This window comes from Eleutherodactylus coqui, chromosome 2 (genome assembly GCF_035609145.1).
Source record: "Eleutherodactylus coqui strain aEleCoq1 chromosome 2, aEleCoq1.hap1, whole genome shotgun sequence".
In the NCBI taxonomy this organism is placed as follows: Eukaryota; Metazoa; Chordata; class Amphibia; order Anura; family Eleutherodactylidae; genus Eleutherodactylus; species Eleutherodactylus coqui.
The window spans coordinates 277,903,312-277,922,792 of record NC_089838.1 but is presented as its reverse complement, the minus strand read 5'-3'; the positions used below and the strand labels follow the sequence as shown (position 1 = coordinate 277,922,792).

At 44.0% G+C, this 19,481-nt stretch overlaps 2 protein-coding genes across 4 annotated transcripts in view; both read right to left on the bottom strand.

Annotated features, from left to right (window-relative positions):
- Window positions 1–1,823, bottom strand: part of RASSF2 (Ras association domain family member 2) — a 78,637-nt gene extending 76,814 nt beyond the window's left edge. Inside the window, exon 1 of the mRNA XM_066593066.1 lies at window positions 1,803–1,823. The gene's annotated coding sequence lies outside the window, so the exon portion shown is untranslated. The remainder of the gene's footprint in view (window positions 1–1,802) is intronic.
- A 9,621-nt stretch (window positions 1,824–11,444) lies between these two features.
- SLC23A2 (solute carrier family 23 member 2) overlaps window positions 11,445–19,481 on the bottom strand; it is a 124,463-nt gene continuing 116,426 nt past the window's right edge. For all 3 annotated transcript variants that reach the window (XM_066593062.1, XM_066593063.1, XM_066593061.1), the window contains one exon: window positions 11,445–18,604. In XM_066593062.1, coding sequence (XP_066449159.1) covers window positions 18,372–18,604 — 233 coding nt within the window. In that variant the 3' untranslated portion in view covers window positions 11,445–18,371. The remainder of the gene's footprint in view (window positions 18,605–19,481) is intronic.

Below are 19,481 nucleotides of genomic sequence, written 5' to 3'. Positions count from 1 at the left end.
GGAACTTATCAAATCCGTTAGAGCCACACTAAAGATGGAAGAACCCAGGGAACCCCGCACCATGCAGGACGAGGTCTTTGGGGGATTAGGAGAGAGGCGGAAGCATACCTTCCCGGTCCACAACAACATATCCAAGTTAATACACAAGGAGTGGAAGAAACCCGACATGGGATCCTTCTCCTCTAGGGAGGTTAAGAGGCGCTATCCGTTTGAGGAGGAGGTATGCGCGAATTCGGAGGAAGTACCCAAGGTGGACGTCCCAGTGGCTAAGGTGGCTAAGAGGACAACCTTGCCCTTTGAAGACGCCACACAGCTTAGAGACCCAATGGATCGGAAGGCGGAGGGCCTATTAAGAAGATCCTGGGAGGCAGCTGCCAGTACGCTCAGACCAGGTGTTGCAGCCACGTGTGTCGCTAGAACCCTGGAAGAGTGGCTAGAGCAACTAGAACTGCATATCTCGAACAAAACACCGAGGGAACAAATTATAGATTCCCTCCCTATGCTAAAAATGGCCACCAATTTCCTGGCGGACGCAGCGGCGGAGTCGGTGAAACTGTCGGCAAAAACAACGGCCCTAACCAACTCGGCCAGAAGAGTCCTGTGGCTGAAGTCCTGGTCGGGTGACCAGACATCAAAAAATAAATTATGCTCACTTTCCTTTCATGGCCAGTTCCTCTTTGGTCCGGATCTGAACAAGATCCTAGAAAAAGCGTCAGACAAGAAGAAAGGATTCCCAGAAGAAAAACAGCGTAAAGGGAGGACCTTCTTCCAGGACCCAGCACAACAGCCGGAACCATACAGAGGCAAAGGCAAGACGGGCCGCTGGAGTTACCCCAAGGGGGGCAGAGGGAGGACCTTCCTCTTCAACCCGCACCAGGGGGATCCAGCTAAGCAGAAGCCCTGACGCCATCCCAGTGGGGGCGAGGCTGCGGAACTTCGCGGATCGATGGGCCTCAATTTGCAGGAGCCCGTGGATCCCGGAGATCCTGCAGCAGGGATACCGAATCGAGCTGGTATCCCTCCCCAGGAGAAGATACATTACCACCCGAGGTCCAGCGCAACAACTGGACCCGACCTTCTTGCCTAAAGTAGTATCCCCATTCCATAGGGTCCAGAACATAGTAATCCCCTCGTTCTATAATCACCCAAAAGACGAGAGAGAGAGAGACCTGAATTGCTTAGACGTCAGAAGAGCGGTCCTGACGTACATCGAGGCTACAAGCCCATGGAGGCAGGATGACAACCTGTTTGTCCAGTTCTCAGGCCCTAACAAGGGAAAGAAAGCAGCTAAAAGCTCTATAGCCAGGTGGCTCTGCCTGGCCATTAGCGAGTCATACAAGACATTGGGGAAGGAGGCCCCCTCGGCTCTTAAAGCCCATTCCACAAGGACAATAGCGACCTCATGGGCCGAGCAGAGCTCAGCATCAGTAGAGCAGATATGCACGGCAGCAGCATGGAAAAAGCCCCATACTTTCGTCAAACATTACAGGGTAAAGGTGCAGCTTGATGAGGACATGTCCTTCGGTCGTAAGGTCCTCTCAGTGCCAATCCCACCCTAGAATAACTTTAGTTGATACGTCTCCGGTGGTGCTGTCGTGGAGACGTCCTGGGAAAAGAGTGATTATACCTACCCGATAATCGGGTTACCAGGAGTCTCCACAACAGCACCCGTACATTCCCTCCCTAAAAAAAAATATATATATATATATACCAGATAGGTAAAAAGTTTTAGTTAGTTCCTACCCCGGCAGTTTCGTTATAATACACTGAGGAGGGGAGGATGGGGGGGAGGGGATTTTAACCTCTCGGTGTGTTCCTGTCCTATCAGGAGGAGGCGATCTCAGGTGGTGCTGTCGTGGAGACTCCTGGAAACCCGATTATCAGGTAGGTATAATCACTCTTTTTCATGTACACTATAGGGGAAAAAAACTGCCTTTAAAATTACATATTTACAAAAATATTAAATTTTATTTTTTCTCCTCTAAATTGCATTCATTCTTGAAAAAAACTGTGGGGTCAAAATACTCCTGACCCCCTCAGTGAATACATTAAGATTTAAAATTGGGTCATTTGTGGGGGTATCTATCATTCGGACACCTATGAGCCTTTGCAATCTTGGCTTGGTATAGGAAAACAGTGTGTTCCTCAAAATGTTGATAATCAATGTTAAATTCGTACGTCTCCTTAAAGGTTAAAAAAAAAACTAAAGCTTTACAAATGTGCTTCCATAATAAAGTAAACAGATGGAAATATATATCGTATCAAACATTTGTACAGTATGTTTGCACAGATTTAAGATATTACAGTTGAAAATGTGAAAAAAAATGACTTAAAAAAATGTTCCCAATTTTGGCACTTTTAATAAATATACACAAATTCTATCAGACTATTTTTACCACCTAAATGAAGTACAGCATGTGGCAAAAAAAACAATGTCAGAATCACTTGGATGTGCAAAACCTTTACGGAGTTATTCTATGTTAAAGTGGCACGTATCAGATTTCCAAAATTTGGCTCAGTCACTAAGGGGTTAAAGAGACATGCCCTTGAAATACTTCAATTTTAGAATTGCTCATGTGCCAATATAATTTTTTTTACCTTACTACGAGTTATGAAGCAGAAAATATAGTAGACGAGCGGTTCACTCACTTTACATGTCTGCTTTAGTAAAGACTTGCATTCCTCTTTAAATAACATGCGGTTCCTCTATTATTCCTCCTGGAAATGTATGAATAAGGATCTATTCACAGGGGTGAGTTGAATATCTGAAAAAAAAGAATGCACGTTTACCTGTAACTGCATTTACTTCAGTTGCAAACTCAAAGACCAATTGCCTGTGTTAAATAATCGTGTTTCCTGTTTTATGCACTTTCATACACCAAAATCGTGCATTAAAGTCAATGGTTTTTTTACGCACCCATTGACTTCAGTGGGAGTTTTAACCCGATAAGGACCAAGTGCTGTAAAAATATGGCGTGGGATTAAAGCTCCTGCAGGGAGGGAAAGACAGAAGCTGTTTTTTAATGAGCGCTATGTTGTGAAGAGAGAAGCGCTCAAATGACCGCCAGGTACCACCTGCCACGGCAGATCTGCAGGGTCCTTACCGACCCTGATCAGCTCTGTAAGCCCGGCTTCACACGGGCGTGTAAAGGATACCTTTGGAGATCTGAGGTAAGACTGTTCTGATGATTCATAAGAACAAGATGGCAAATAGATGGAGTTCACAATTTATCTCCGATGGGGAAGTTGCATCCTCATGTGGAGTAGTTATAGGATGCTTTTATATTTTGGAACAATTATTTTTGATGCGCTATCTACACAGATTTTCCTAATTTTAACCCTTTAATGCTACAGGACATAAGTTCAGAACCTGGCTGCAGGACACCCCCTAAATGCTGTGATCTAAGTAGATCATGGCATGTAAAGTTTTCATAGAGGCAGCGAGTTCCCTCTATGACATAATCGGACGGCCAATCGGGAGGGCCAATGGGTTACCATGGCAACTGGACGCCAGATACTGGTGTCCCGACTTGCCCCATTGCCTATGATCGCTATTGTAAGTGGTAAGGCATTATCACAGCTGTTATGGTTCAAGTCCCTTGTAGGGGCATAAAACATGTAAAAGAAATCCCACATATTTGGTATCAGTAACAACCTGTTAAAAAACTGTCAATGGGCAAAATCCACATGTGGAATTCTGACACTGGAAATGGCATTTCCACATCAAGAAAGTACATGTTACTTCTTGACGCGGAAACACATTGGAATTCTGCACGCAATTTCTGTAAATTGATGAAACTTAATCTGCACGCAGATCCATAGATCCGTGTCAGAAAGCCACAGATAGAATTCACGTGTGTTTGCTGTTGTATAGGATAATGGCAGGTATATGGATTCATCACATGGATATCGCTTGCAAATTTAAATGGGCACCAACTTTTCAAGCAAATGGTGGCACTGCGATAACTAGCACAACTGCAATTTATTTACCTAAAATAACATTTTTATTGAAAAATCAGTAATAAAGTGCTGGCCACTAGGGGTCTCCCTTGCTCCTAACTTGCTGTCCACTGTCTGTTCTCAGTTGATTGACAGGAGAGATGGGGGTGTTACAACAGAGGTGATGGAGGGGGATCAGTCATTGTGCTCACTGAACTGTATAAAGAATAGACTGGAAGGGGAGGCGGGAAAGAGAGACTCACATAGATGCTGCCTGCAGCTAATAGTTACCTAGAGTTCTATTTACAGAAATCCCATCTCTATGACTCACTCTTGCTGTACACTATAATGCAACATGATTTTATGTCTGTGTGTGTTAAACACTTAGAGTGCAGGATCTGCAATTCTTCTGTGTACAGTCTCTAGAACACAGCACAGCAGTGGGCTCCTACTACCAGTCCTGAGGGGATTGAGCATAAGGACTCTTTCACACGAGCAACATCGATAGTGCTGTGAAAAAATTGCAGTGTTTTCTCGCGCCAATATCACGATTTTGTGGCACTACAAGGTCGCACGACTTTGTAGCGCTCTTTTGCCGAGATTTTCGGGGAGGGGGGGGCCTGAAACATAAGCACTACCCCGAAAATAAGCCCTGGCTCTGATTGGTGCTCGAGGCGCCAGTCACTGCAGCACTCAATGAACCAATCACATTGAATGGATGTGATTGGTTCTCGTGCACCACGGCTCAGCCAATCAGTGCAGCACTCGATGAACCAATCACAGCCAGCGTTTCCTGGAGGTGGGATTTTTGAACCCCCTGACCAGGAAGCGCTGGCTAAAGACTTCAAATAAGTGCTGCAGAACTGCCAAAGAAGATGTGCGGCGGAACAGACAGCACCTGTTAGGTAATGTATTGTTTTTTTGCTTTTTTTTAATGCAGCTAGGGTTTATTTCAGGGACAAACAGTAGGACTTCCTACTGTAAAAGTTGCGTTGCACCACATGAAAACCGCAATTTTGTGCGATGCAACACAAAGGAAGGCTCCATAAGGAAACATAGGCTACAAAACATTGCATATCATGGAAATATTCAGCATGCCGCGATTTTTTTCTCGCAATGTAGCAGCCTACAAAACATCGCTAATGTGAAGGAACCCATGGGAAAGCGTGGGCTTGAGGCTGCATTCAGACGAACGTATATCGGCTCGGTTTTCACGCCGAGCCGATATACGGCCTCCTCATGTGCAGGGGGGGGAGGCTGGAAGAGCCCAGGAGCAGGAACTGAGCTCCCGCCCTCTCTCTGCCTCCTCTCCACCCCTCTGCACTATTTGCAATGAAGAGAGGTGGGATAGGGCGGGGCTAATTCGTGGGGACCTTAGCCCCGCCCCCGTCCCGCCTCCTCTCATTGAAAATAGTGCAGAGGGGCGGAGAGGAGGCAGAGAGGGGGCGGGAGCCTCAGTTCCTGCTTCTGGCTCTTCCAAGCTCCCCCCCTGCAGATGAGGAGGACGTATATTGGCTCGGCGTGAAAACCGAGCCGATATACGCTCTTGTGAACGCACCCTTACATACATGCCATTTGTCGCATCGCAAGAAAATTGCGCAATTTTCTTGACCGTGTGAAACCAGCCCAAGATATTAGAGGGGGAAAATACAGAAAAAACAGTCATAATGGCCAGAAATAGTGCAATTCCTCATGTGCACACACGGCTTCTTATTCTGATAAGTCATTAAAAAAGTTAGGTACACTTTAAAAACAGTTTTTTTTGTTGTTGTCACAGCTATGTATGAGAAAGTGAAGTTTGAAATGTTTTCACAGTCTCCTGACCAGTCTGTACAGCTCACTTTTCAGCACTGCTGTGAAAACTTAGCAATTGATTCATCCAATGATCACTGGAGGGTGGACTTTGGCCACTTTCACACAGGCTTACTACTAGTACCTTTTTTACATGATGCCACGGGTTTGTGTCAGTATTCATTTTTGTTATTATTTTTGTAAAATATTGAGGTTTACCCACCGGGAAATGGTAATTAAAATCATGCGATAATGTTTGTGTTAATCATATTACGCTTGCCTTTTATTGACAGTTTAGAGACATTTAGTATCAATTAATAACATTTATTTAATAATTAAAATGCAAGATGGAAGTAAAATAAAACCCACTTTAGGGCTCAGTCAGACAAGCGTTTTTTGCTGTGCATGTTATTGGCGTTTGCGATCTGCCTACATTAGAACCAATGCTTTTCAACGACATGGGTCACATTTCCGTTTTTTTAAATATAGGGCAGCGGATTTTAAAACAGAAATAACTGCGGCATTCAGGATTTTTTGGATGTGCAACCCCTGGTTGCTGTCACATCCAGGGGTTTCACCTTATGGTCAATGGGGCCAGCGGCAGCAGTGGTGGCCCCATTGGCATACAGAGAAGATCGCGATTCTCTGCTACAGTTGTAGCCGAGGAATTCTTCATCTCTGCGGGAAGTCCCCTCATCATTGAACACTATGACAGCATTGTCACAGTGTCCAGTGACAAGGGGACTCCCCGCGGAAATGAAGAAATCCTCTGTCACAGCTGTAGCAGAAGATCGCAATGCTATCCCATTGAATTCAACGAGGTCACTGCTACAGGCACTCTGCGACTGTTGGTAGCCAGGAGTAAGGAGATGTTAAATTTCCTGGGCTCTGCGGCTCCTGTGCATGTGTCTGGTGTTTTGCTGTAAGGGGAGATAAAACTATGAAAATTTTTTTTTACACTTTTTAACTATACATGATCAGCGTTATCCAATGGATAACTGTGATTATGTGACAAGGAACCACGTACAGCATCCCCTGGTGACATCTCCCTGCACTCCTTTATTTGACAGCCGGGTGTGCAAGGAGATTTGCAAGTGCCAATGTGGCGCGCATGCGCAGACGCCTGCTTTCTACTGGCTAATAGGGTGTCTACTACCTTATGGGAAAACCCCTTGTTTAGGAGAAGGGATTTTTCAATAACCAGACTACTAGATGCAAACTTTCCACTTTCTGGTAAAATAGGGGCCCCTGGGTTAGCAGGTCCCTGTGGGGTGGAAGGAATATTGTCTCGCTGACACTCAAACTCCTTAGCAGAGAGAACCAGCTTCTCTTGGACCACAGGGGTGCTACCAGGATTAACATGCATTTTTCGTGCCGGAACTTCTGTAGCCCCCTGGGAATCAGAGACAATGGTGGGAAGGCGTAAGTTAGACCTTGCTCCCAATCCTGCACTAAAGAGTCCAGGCCAGACGGCTGGTCCTACGAATTGAAGGGGAAAAAAATGCCTCTACCTTCTGTTTTTCTTGTCACAAATAAATCTATCCTGGGGACTCCCCATCTGAGAGTCAACCCCTGAAACACTTCCAACGGACATAGGATGCTGACCGGCGTCTTGTGGACTGGATTGTATCAGTGCTTTGTGCGAGATGGAGCTGAAGTTGGATGACGCATGGACCACACCTGCATCGCTCTCTGGAAGCTAGGTGAGGGGTTTTAATTTTAATGTTGATTAGTGAGGGGGTGAATAGGTTTTCTAACACTGTGATTGGGCATAACATGCTATGTGTCTGTATTTAGGACCAGTGTTTCTGGTCTCATACTAGGCTTGACAAAGACTTGATTGTCGAAACACGTTGCCTGTTCTGCTTTTAACATGGAGCAATAAAGAAGTTTGTCTTCTTTACACCTTTGATGCTGCCATGTATTTCTAACATTTGGTGAACATTGGATGGGACCGAAGGTCCATGATCCCAGTTGAAGTGGCTTTGCATGGACTTGAATATCTTCACCTCTGCAAGATTTGCATTTGTATTGAGTGCTGCAGGAGCTTGTCTCTATGCTGAAATTGACTGGACATGTTTTTCTGCCTAATGGAAAATTTTTTGTGCTATACTCTGTAATAGCATCTGACCGGTTCCTCCTTGATGCCGTACGTATGCTACGGCTGTAACATTGTCCGACAGGGCTCTCAGATTTTTTCCCTGAATCAACTTTCTGGATATCTGAAGAGTCTTCCATATTCCTAAGAGTTCCTTGGCATTTGAGGAATATTGCCTTATCTCTTGAGACCAAGCTGGAACAATAGAAGCTCTTTGTTGTCTGCAACTATAAGAATGTCGTCCAAATAGGGTATGATCGTGATCGATCTTTTCCTTAGTATTGACGCGACCTCTGCTATAATTTTTGTCAAGATCCAAGGTGCTGACGAGATTCCGAAAGGGAGGAATCTGTACTGAAAATGTCTCTCCTTGCCCTCTATCCATACTGCGAACCTCAAGTACTTCTGGGCCTCTGCATGTATGGGTGCATGGAAATAAGTGTACTAGATCTATGGTTGCTAAAAAAAAAAGCACCTTTCCTGATCAGTTTTACAGCAGACCCTACTGTACCTTACAAATTTGTTCAGTGGTTTTAGGTTCACTATGTGTCTGGAATCCCCATTTAGTTTTTTTTTTTTTTTAACAAAAAAAGGCATGAATAATGTCCCCTTCCCTGTTGATTTTGGGGTACGGGTACTATGGCCCAGAGTCTTAGTAAATTTTTTACCCCTTGAAGTAAGGTGATCATCTTGGCAGCTGGGCCTCTGGCAGCTCGAAAGACCTGTGGGGGTGAGCGGTCCATGCTTGGTGGTAGCCTACTCTTAAGATCTCCGAAATCCAGGTATTCCTGCTTAACCTGTTCCATCTTTCTGCAAATCTTTGCAACCTTGCCCCCACTGGAATGGCATCATTGTTTACACTCCTAGAAACCTGGGTGAGAGGGATTGAGGAGAAAATTCCTCCCTTTCCTTCCTTTCGGTAGCTCCAACGACCAGACTTTCCCTTGCCCCTATAACTGTCCTGTCTGGGGCCTCGAAAAAAGGTTCTGAATTTCTTTGACTTCTCCTCTGGAAAAGCCCCCTTTTTTATCAGAGGCCTTTTCCAGAATTCTATCCAGGTCAGGACCAAAAAGGAATTGCCCATGGAAGGGCAGTGAACATAATTTTGCTTTAGAAGTAGAGTTCCGGACCAAGATTTCAGCCATAATACACGTCTGGCAGAATTAGATGGAGCCGCAGATCTGGTGGCTAACCTGACAGTCGCAGCAGCAGTCAGCCCAAAACCCAGTTGCCATCTTTAGGATAGGTAACGAGCTTAGAATCTGTTCTCTTGGAGTTTTATTTTGGACGTGCACTTTCAAACTGCCCCAGCCAAACATGCAGAGTTCTTGCTACACAAGTGGCTGCCACGCCAAGTTTAAGAAGCCCTGCGGCTGCCTCCCAAGTCCTTTTCAGGAGACTCTCAGCCTTGCGATCCATATGATCCTTCAGGTGAGCCGCATCCTCAAAAGGGAATAGAAGTATTTTTTGCTACCTTTGTGACCTGGACATCAACCTTTGGAATAGTATCCCAGTCGGAACAAACATCCTTAGAAAAGGGATAGCATCTTTTAATGCCCCTAATCTACCACCTGAATCTGGTCTCTTCCATTCCCTCCAGAACATCTTTGTAATATTTTTATGAACCAGAAAGGTGGGCCCTTGTCACTCCCCCAGACTCCCAAAAACCTTGTCCTGGATTGATCTGGGCTCTCTAGGCTCCACTATATCCAGAGTACCCCGGATGGCTCTGATTAATTCCCCCAAGTCTTCTGGGATAAATAGGAACTTTTTATATTCTTTCTCATCAGAGGAATCAATAAATTCCCCCCAGAGAAAGCCACGCTCTCCGAATCGGAGCCATTTTTTCGCTACGGGGTCTTCTGCGAGCTCTGGGGGTAGAGTCGTCGTGCTCTGGGAAGCTAATGCCGAGTGGACCTCGTCCCTTACTAACATTTTTATATCATTCATGAAGCCCGCTGACTCCTCTTTTACTAGGTGGGCTATACATATTTTACACAAAATCTTATATTAATCCTGTGACAAACTCCTCCGGAAGGAAACATTTTTTTGGTTTGCCTTTAACAGGCGTGCTGCAGATATAGCCGCCTGCCAAATAAACATAAGTCAGTAAATCTCTGTGCTGAAAAAACCCACTTGGATCGGAGGTGCCGCACTGGCTACTTTCAACACCGGAGGTACCAGCCTGTACAGGGTTCTCAGGTCCTGGAGCACTCATCATAGCAAGGGAGCGCTGAAGGTTCTCGCCGACCTGGGAGGGCAGCCTTTCAACACAGCCGACCGAAGGCGACGCTCCTAGGGAGGGGAGAGGTCCTTTACACCAGGCTACCTGATCCCTCCATGTACAGCTGGAAGCCTCCTCTCTCTCTGCTCTTCGGCAGTCCTTCCACTGACAGGACAGGAAGAATACTGAGGAAGGTTGGAAAGGGGGGAACCTTTAAACTTCTTGGTATGCTTCCTGTCCTATCAGGGGATAAATAATCTCAGCTGGGTGCTATCATGGAGACAACGGGGAAATCTAACTTTTTAACACTTCAATGCAATCGGCACTATCCATTGGGGGTGCTTCCTGTTGCCCCCCCCCCCCCCCCCCCCCTTTGACAACTGTAGGCTGTTGGCTACCTCTGGTGACAGACAGCATGGAGCCATCACGTCCACAGCCCACGCGGCTTTAATCTCCAGTTTTTACGTCCCTGGGGATTAAAGCCCACTAAAGCAGGACGTAAAAAAGGCAATGGGTGGTCACTAAGGGGTTAAAGTCACTTACATTTCTAATGGACAGAAATCAAACCGCTGTGACCCTCATCAAAACAGACTGCTGCACCCAAATGGCAAATGTGAATGTAGTGGCTGGGCTCCATTAACATCTATGAGACAGATGGAGATCTATGAACCTTTAAATCTCCCTCCATTCCAGAGAAATGGACACCATTGCTCCATAAACAGCATTTCAGTCTGCTGGTCTAAGGATAGTTGGGGTCCCTATCTTGTAGTTAGGGGGTAAATGTCTTTAATGGGAGAACCCCTTTAAGTATCAAGTAACAATCTGCCCCCACTAATGTTTAAGAAGGAAAGAAAAAAAAATGACCAGCAGGTATATCAATTTTTATTTATATTTAACAAGCTTTAAAAATACAGAATAAAATAGCAATTTTTCTACTATTATTCACAACATCTGGTCCAATATTACATATTTTTCTTAAATATATTTTAACGATAAATGAAAGTCATGTTAGAAAAAAAACACTACATATGAAATCATTTCTTTTAAAAAATTGTAACAAATTACATCTTGGGAGAAAAAACTTTTATGTTACAGTCAAAAGGAAAAATCTAACAAAAACATCCAGCAAATAACTCAATAAACTCCCGGAAGAAACAAGAAGATCTTCTTCCTGGGGAGTAAAAGAATTATAACATACAAATCACCTTCAACTAAAATGGAAGAAAAAAAAAAGTCTTTATAATAAAAAAATAAAAATAAAATATAATTTAAGGGTTTATATTTTCTTAGTTTTAACTCGATACATCAGCAAAAACATCCATTAGTGCATTAGGTCAGTTACACATTTTACAAAGTTTGTCCATTGTGACAAATATTTAGGAATGTATGAAATTTTTCATCATGGCACATTTTTTTTTCAAGCGTTACTCAGTCCCCAGCTACAGGTGCTAGCAACATCACAAATCACAGAAAAACAGGGCTGCCCAAGTAATTACTCCCCCTGGTGGCAGATTTACATTCTCAGATTTCCTGCATCAAACAACCAGATAATGATCAGGACATCTCAAGTCATTTGCCGTGGAGGGCTTTTTATTTTTTGTTTGTTACCATCCAAGCAATGTTGGATTAGTACCAAATTCATCTGATTCACAATCCTAAAAAGAACGCGGTGTGTAAACCCAGGCCCCGCCCCTTTTAAAGGGCTACCAGATGATCTATTATAAAAGTAAACCTCCTGTTTGTAGCTACTCTGATCAATATAGGAGCCATAAAGAGTGCATCTTGCTCTGGAGGACCATGTAAATTACAAGTGTAGCCCATTGATTGCAATAGTTACGGTGTAATGCTTCATTTCCCCTGTGGGGGCTCTGCAGGTAATTTGAACAACTGCTGCTAGATTTCCCCAGAAATTAGAGGATTGCTGGGATCCACGCTATAGGATACCCTGTGATTGGCTTACTTGGTGGGCCTTTTTTAAGAAAAAGGGGACATTTTCAAAGCAGACAACCCCTTTAAGAATTTATGTTTCACTGTCCCCATGATAACACTACCTGTCATGAGTATTGTCATAGGAGGACTGGGCTTCACATCAACTAGACATTTATTTTGTGCTAAAAAGCTAATCTGTATTTCAGGTCTAAGACCATCTACTAGATGCAGCAAGTGTTGTCTTGGGGACACGAGCGCTAATGTTCTTAAAGGGACAGACCAGGATTAGACCAACATGGATCTTTTCTTATAGAAACAGCACAACACATGTCCACAGGTTTTATCTGGTACTGCAGCTCAACTCCATTAAAGGGATTGTGCTGAGTTATAAAGCTAATCCCTTTCCACAGGATAGATAACTTTATGATCAGTGGGGGTCCAACTGCTGGGACTCCCATGATCTTGAGAAGTGAAGTCCCGAAGGTTGCTGCATAAATGAAGCTGCGGTTGCGCATGTGTGTCGCAGATCCCTTTCAATTACAAGCACTTATACTCAATGGCGCTCCCACTGAAATGAATGAAGCCACAGCACACAGGAGTGACCACCACTTCATTGATGTGGGGACCTTTGGGACGCCCCTACTCAAGATCGGTGGGGGTACCAGCAGTCAGCCCCCCCACCCCCGATTATAAAGTTATCCCTTATCCTGCGTATCGGTGATAACTTTATAACTTAGCTGCATTCACTTTAAAGGAATTTTGCCAAGGGTGCTTTTACACGGGAACGAGCAGCGCTGGCTGAATGGAGGCAGAGAGGGCTGAGGATCGACTGCCTGTTTACACGGAATGGTGAGTCATTCCGTTTTCTGTATGCAGAAAGTAAACTGCAAACGAGAAGTGAACCACTTTCAGTTGGTGCATGTACCTTAAGATGCAATACCACACACAACCAGTGGATAGGTGTGGCGCTGTGCAGCTATGGTTTTCTAATCCTAGACACCCCTTTCAATTAACTATTACCAGGATGCGGAAAACAAAATACATTAGTAAACCAACACAAGGGCTTTGATACAGGACTTTCAGCAGTTCTCCTTCCCCTGTGACACGCCTACAGCGCACATCTTGAAGGGAACATATACTGTAGTATGTAAACTTTTATAATGCAGTACCCCAAGTCAAAATAGTAAATTTTAGAATTTGGAGGGAGCCTCAATACTGAAAAATATACTTTGTAGCGTTATATAATACTGCACTTTTTTCTTAGACGGTTAAGTTTTGTACATGGAGACAGAAGAACACCGGCTGATTGGCTGCGAAGGTAAAATGTACTAAACCATGAAATGACTGAAGACGAGGAGGCCGCTCAGACCCAATTGGGCGTGTAAATAAGCTTAAAGGTCGGGCAGTATCCGTTTTCACACTGAAGTGGGTCAGTGACAGAAATTTAATCAGACCTATTTGAGTATTCATGGGCAGTCTATGGCTTTTCTCAAGATGATATTCTGAAATAAGCATCAAATTTCCCAAATGGAAGACCTGATGAATGGATGTGTAGCTCTATTCGCGCACAGCAAAAGAAAAGGTGAATCCGTAAGAAAAGAAACATCTTGGTAAATGCAGAGGAGAGAGTATGAAACGTTTACAGGCAGTAGATGGTTAATATGGCAGCTACAGAGAAATAACCATTCCAGAATGCTGCGCCTGCTCCGACTGTGTTCGCATTGGTTTTATGTTGGACCGCTTGTTAGGCCTGCGTTCGGCTTAACACAGTGACTTAACCCTTTCCAATCCACTGTCTGACGTCTTCCTACATTCTGATTGAAGCCTGTACAGCTCCGATGTCAGGAGACATCCGGCAGGGTATTCTTACCGTCTATTGCCAGCCACTCTGCTGTCGGAGGCTCTCTGGCGCGCACACACTGGCTGTAGCCAGCAGATGGCACCGTTGTAGAACAGCAAAAAGAGAAAGTTTTAGGAAACCCTGAATCCAAAATTGGATTCGGTCAGATTTCCATCACAGATAAAATTGCACATCATGCCGTCAACGTATGTCCATGTAGTTAGAGAGAACATCATTGATTAAACAATGCGTGCATGCTGTCCAAATCACTTTCCAGATCTGCCAAGGTCCTAAAGGACCAGACCCTTTTTAGGGATTTTACTGCCCTATTTTTTTCTTCTTCAGCTATAGGGCAATTTTTAAGAATCGCTTCTACCTTCTCCTCTGGGTCCTTAACTGTGTCTGACAGCAGAGGACCCGACCTATTTGCTTGTTGATTGTAGGAGCAGAGGCTTTAATGCCGTGCCCTATTTTTGCTATAGGCCAGGAAATAAAGCCCAATGACCAACGCCATATATTTCCTGCGCTTTGTCCTTAAGGGGTTAAGACAGGCGTCTTAATAGGAAAACCAATTATACGCTGCTAACCGAAATAGGACAGGCAAGGAGAATAGCTCATGAAACACGCAAGCATTCTCGTGTTAAGATAAGTGAAAGAGGGTCCTCTTACCTCTATCCCACTAATATATTGTATATATCCCAACCAACAGATGATAGGATTTATTCTACAGAGAAAAGCACGGGAAATTGGACAATTTACTACAGTACCAATTTTACTAAATGTGCGAAGTTAGTACAGACCCGGCTGCAGAGCGGTACTACCAATGACATCCTATATAACATAGGGTATGTTTTCTGGATTTCGCTCTGTAGGAATAGGTGGGATAATTAATAGGTCATCAAAATGTACCCACCCACAGGTAATTAATGAAATCCTCACAACAAGTACCATTGATGGCATCGGAGGACAAGTGTGAAGGAACCCGGCTTCGTGTAACTGACACGGTCGGTACGTATAGTGACGGGAAAAGAAGAGAAATATTCTATATAGGAGAAATGGGAGATATTAATAAGCACTGTAGAGAGATGACTAGTTTACGGGTTATTCCAGTAGCCAAAAATACACCAGGACTGGAACACACAAGTGACTTCTAGGGCTGCATTCCAAATCACAATCGAGAGAGAGAAGGGTGGATTCACATCTGCGTCGGAACTTCCGGCCGGAGGTTCCATCGCAGATCTGGCTGAAAATACCAGAAGAAATAGAGCTGCGTGCTGCACTTTCTTCCATCCGAAAGACAGGCAAGCTGGGCGGAAGGCAGACAGATCCCATTCTAGTCAATGGGGTTTATCCGGCACTGTTCAGTTCCGTCCAAAGACAGACATTCGGCTGCGGGGATTCCCCTTTACTACTCCCCAAATGGAGGTTAAACCACCGTAAGCCCTGTTCACATATTGCAACTACAGCCACCATGTTATATGTTACACCAGACATAAAAACAAAAGAAAATTATTATTCTTTTTATTAAATTATTAAATTTATACAAAAATAATCACACTAAATCATATAAAAGTACTGGCTGGAGCCATATTTTTGATGCAGTACGGTTAGGTGTTAACAAGGCCTATATAATTTACAGTGTTGGATAGAAAGCCTGGCATTCAGCTGAAAAGGACATTTGGGAGAAGCTGCCTGCTAATTAGTTAGTACACTCAGCCAGTCAGCAGTGTTCATGTTAATCAACAATTCTGATTGGCTGAGAACAGAAGGCAGACAGATGATCTCACAAGGCTCCACCCAACTGTCCTTTCCAGTTATATTCCAGGAATACTGTACAACCCTCCACTAACAGCAGTATAGTGACAGCTGATGGTACCTGCTGTTTATACAAGGGCACCTATCACGGTGACAAAGGGGCTTTAAAGAGGTCGTGGCCCCTGTGGTAGATTTTTGGAATGCAGTTAAATGACAATTGTGTGGACAGTCTTATGACGAAAAATGTACTTTATGGAGTACGCAGGCCTCAGGGCGCCCGTGGCAATCAAGCTGAAGTCTTCTAGCAAATAAAATGAACATTCTCATAGGTTGCAGTTTGCCTTCCTTGACCTGTCGTCTCCATACATGAGGCCTAATGAGCAAGCCTTGTGTTCTATGTGGGTTTTGTTCTGCTGATACAGCCTTGTAATCGAATAATCCCAAATATACAAATGCACGGGGCCTCAGATGTCAAAACAGAGAACGTGTCCTAGCAGCCAACTGCAACCACACTGCACGAACAAATGAAATCTGCATTTTGATTGGTTGCGATGGGCAACAAGGTGCCTTTGTCAGTTTTATACATGAGGCCTCTTATAGAAGAAGACAAAAGAGAAGCATAAATTATTACTATAGGTCTGTCCTCAAATGGGACAAGAGATACAATTTCAGTCATTAGAAAATTTCCTTTTAAAGTGTACCTGCCACTTGCGCAGACAGAGCGCTGAACCAATAATGTGAAGGGGTGATATCCGTGGTCCTAAGGCCTTCTGCACACTTTGCTTTGGCTGCTTATTAATGCAAATAGGCTGGATTTTAGGTGGTATTGTATTACAAAAAGACAGATTGTGAATTTTTAGAAACTTCAGTTTTTTAAAGTTAATGTACAACCTGCACCGTATCATCACTTGGAATGCATCATATTAAAACACTGCAAATTCTTAAGGACTCCGGTAAAAAAGTGGTGGAGGGCACAAAACAACAAACTAAAGCATATTTACTGGTCAGATGTCCCCTGGATCTGTTCTGGAACCAGAAAGTTGTTGCAATGGTCATGTGTCATTCATCAGCCAATCAACATTTTCGGCACATGACCACTGAAACCTGTGATTGGCTGAGCAGTCAATTGCACAATGAAAAGCATTGAACTGGAACGGCTGTGATGGTAAGTATGCCAAATGGATGTCCAAGTGTCAGAAAACCCCTCTAAAGGGGTTGTCCAGTTACTGGAAAACTCCCTTTCAATAGGGTTGTCTGGCATAGAATAATAAACTGAACTATACTTTCCCCTCCACCACAGGGATCCAGCGCTACAGCCCCGCTGTGATCCTGGCATTTGTTGTGACAGCTGCAGCGTCACCGCATGCTCACATCCTGAGCGCCATGCTGCCAGGAGTTCGGGAACATGACACTGCAGCCTCTGATTGGCTACAGTAGTCACCTGACTTCAGCCGAACACCGAAACCACAGTGGGGCTGCAGTGCTGGATCGGGGAGGAGGAGTAAGTATAACTCAATTACTTTAATAGAGACTGCGCAATTGAAGGGGGAAAGTCTTGTAACCCAACAACCCCCTTTATAACTCCCTTCTATTGTATCTTACCCCGGCCTTTCCGTATTATTTTCCCTCGATGACTCAAAAAACACAACTCCAAAAAGTTACATTTGCAGAATAATTTAAAAAGCTTTTTGTAATACAGCCGAAAAAGGCGGAGGCCTATAAGTGTGAGCAAGCCTTTATGATTCAGCGATATCACCTGGTCCTCACATATTGTTAAATATGAATATTTAGCCAATATGGCCGCTTCTATAACATGTAACATGTACACTTTAAGAACAACATCCCATGCCAGACACAAAACGGGGCTGAACAAAGTAGATTTTCACTGGATATCTTATTCGTTACACAGATATGTACTATGGATTACAAAGGTTTTCACAAAAAAAATGGAACTTGAATCCCTAGAAAATCCATGACATATCATATGAAATATCATTAAGGCAAATGGATTCCAATAAATACCAATAAAAAAAATTAAAATAAATATTACAAGAAATTTGCTGCACTGGTAAACCAATAAATGATATGCAAGGTAAGATGGCTGTGCAAACGTCAACATAAATAAATGTACATACTTCAGAAGTCATCACCATTTACATGGCCGATGGTCAGAAGTGAGCACCACCTAGTGGCTATACTGGCCTCTACACTTAAAGAAAAAATAAAGCCAGCCCCCTCTGCGCAGCTTTAGCCTCCTGGTAGGAAAAAAAAAAAAAGAAGACGGGGCGATGGATGGGAAAGACAATCCTCATATTCAACATTGCACTTTGGGTTTTGGAGGAGACTGGTGGACAAGTGGGACAAAGAGAATTGAAATATTCCAGAGGCGAGACAGAGCAGCAACAACCAGAAAGCGCCTACCGCTGGCGTGGTACCCGTTTAACAGCCAGTGTCATGTTAACCACCGATATACCAGAAAGCCGGCCATGCACAAGGAAAAGGAAAAAAGTGGGCGACGAGGTCAGGCAGGCAAGACATATTGCTTTGAAGAGTAACAAGGGTGGGCAGGAGTAAAAAGTAGGAAAAAGGAGGAAACACAGCAAAAGAGGCACAATATTAACCTGGAGGTCAAAGGGATAAGTCCACAATATACCCCATGTCTCAGCTCTGGAATTTTTCCATGTAAATATACGGCGTATAATACACAAAACTTCTGGGTCAAGGCTTGGTAAATCTGACAAAAAGATTGCAGAGACGTATTACTGTACGACAAAACTGGATCTGGGGGGCCGGGGTTATACGGTGGGCTCGGATTCTTCCTCTGTTCTCCGACTCTTGCTGTTCTTCTTAAGAGCCTTCCACTTGTAACCTGCGAACGTGGGACTGATCGGAAGGTAACTGAAGCATTTGTACTTTCGGAGAAAGTTCATACAGAACGGCAGGTCGTAGGATTCCATGCCTTCAGCAGCAGACCCTCCTTTTCCTATCCCTCGCTTCCATTTCCGGATCCCCCTCTCTTCGGGTGTGCCTGGAAAGACAAATATTTCTCATCATAAGGAGGGCTACACGTTTATTAAAGGACCCTTCAATCTTTGTATCTTCAACTCTTTAAGTATGCACATAGGGTATGGACTTAAACAGGGTTTCCCAACTGCAGTCCCCAGGGACCCCCATAGCCCCAACTGGTCAGGTTTTCAGGATTTCCTCAGTATTGCACAGGTGATGTAATTGTTGTTGGTGCCTCAGACATTGCCACAGGTGTTCTTACTATAGGATGTCCTGAAAACATGACCTGTTGGGGTCCGTGAGAACTGGAGTGTGGGAAACACTGGACTAAAGCAAAGGCTAAACTGTCCATACAAGCACAGGCAAGTTAAGCCCCATTTACATGCAACGATTCGCTCAAAATTCGTTCAAACGATGGCATATGAGCGTAATCATTGTGTGTAAATGCTAGCATCGTTCACTCTTCGGCTGAACGAACATTTTAAGGTGAGCTTAAAATCCATCATTCTGTTGGAGAAGGGAACACAGATGCATGCTGTGTTCTCCACAGGCTGTCCGTGATTACATTGCATTCAGCTGACAGACACTAGGGAAAACAAAGGAGCCGATTGCAGAGCTCAGACCATCTGCTGTGTTCTGCAAGCAGCTCTTGGAGGCTCATTTACATGCAAATGAAGCTGATAAAGTGCCAATTAGCATTAGCTCCCGTTAACACTTTATGCAAAATGATTTCTGAAACTGTCAATTTTTCCATCGTTTGAAAGATTGCCTCTGCAAGTAAACGAGCAAAGGAGCCTTTAAAAGGTAATGTGTCTTTAGAAATAATTACCTATTGTGTAAAATAAATTTATGTTTAAACACATTTAAGAGCTTTTTGGTGATTTTTTCTTTTATGTTAC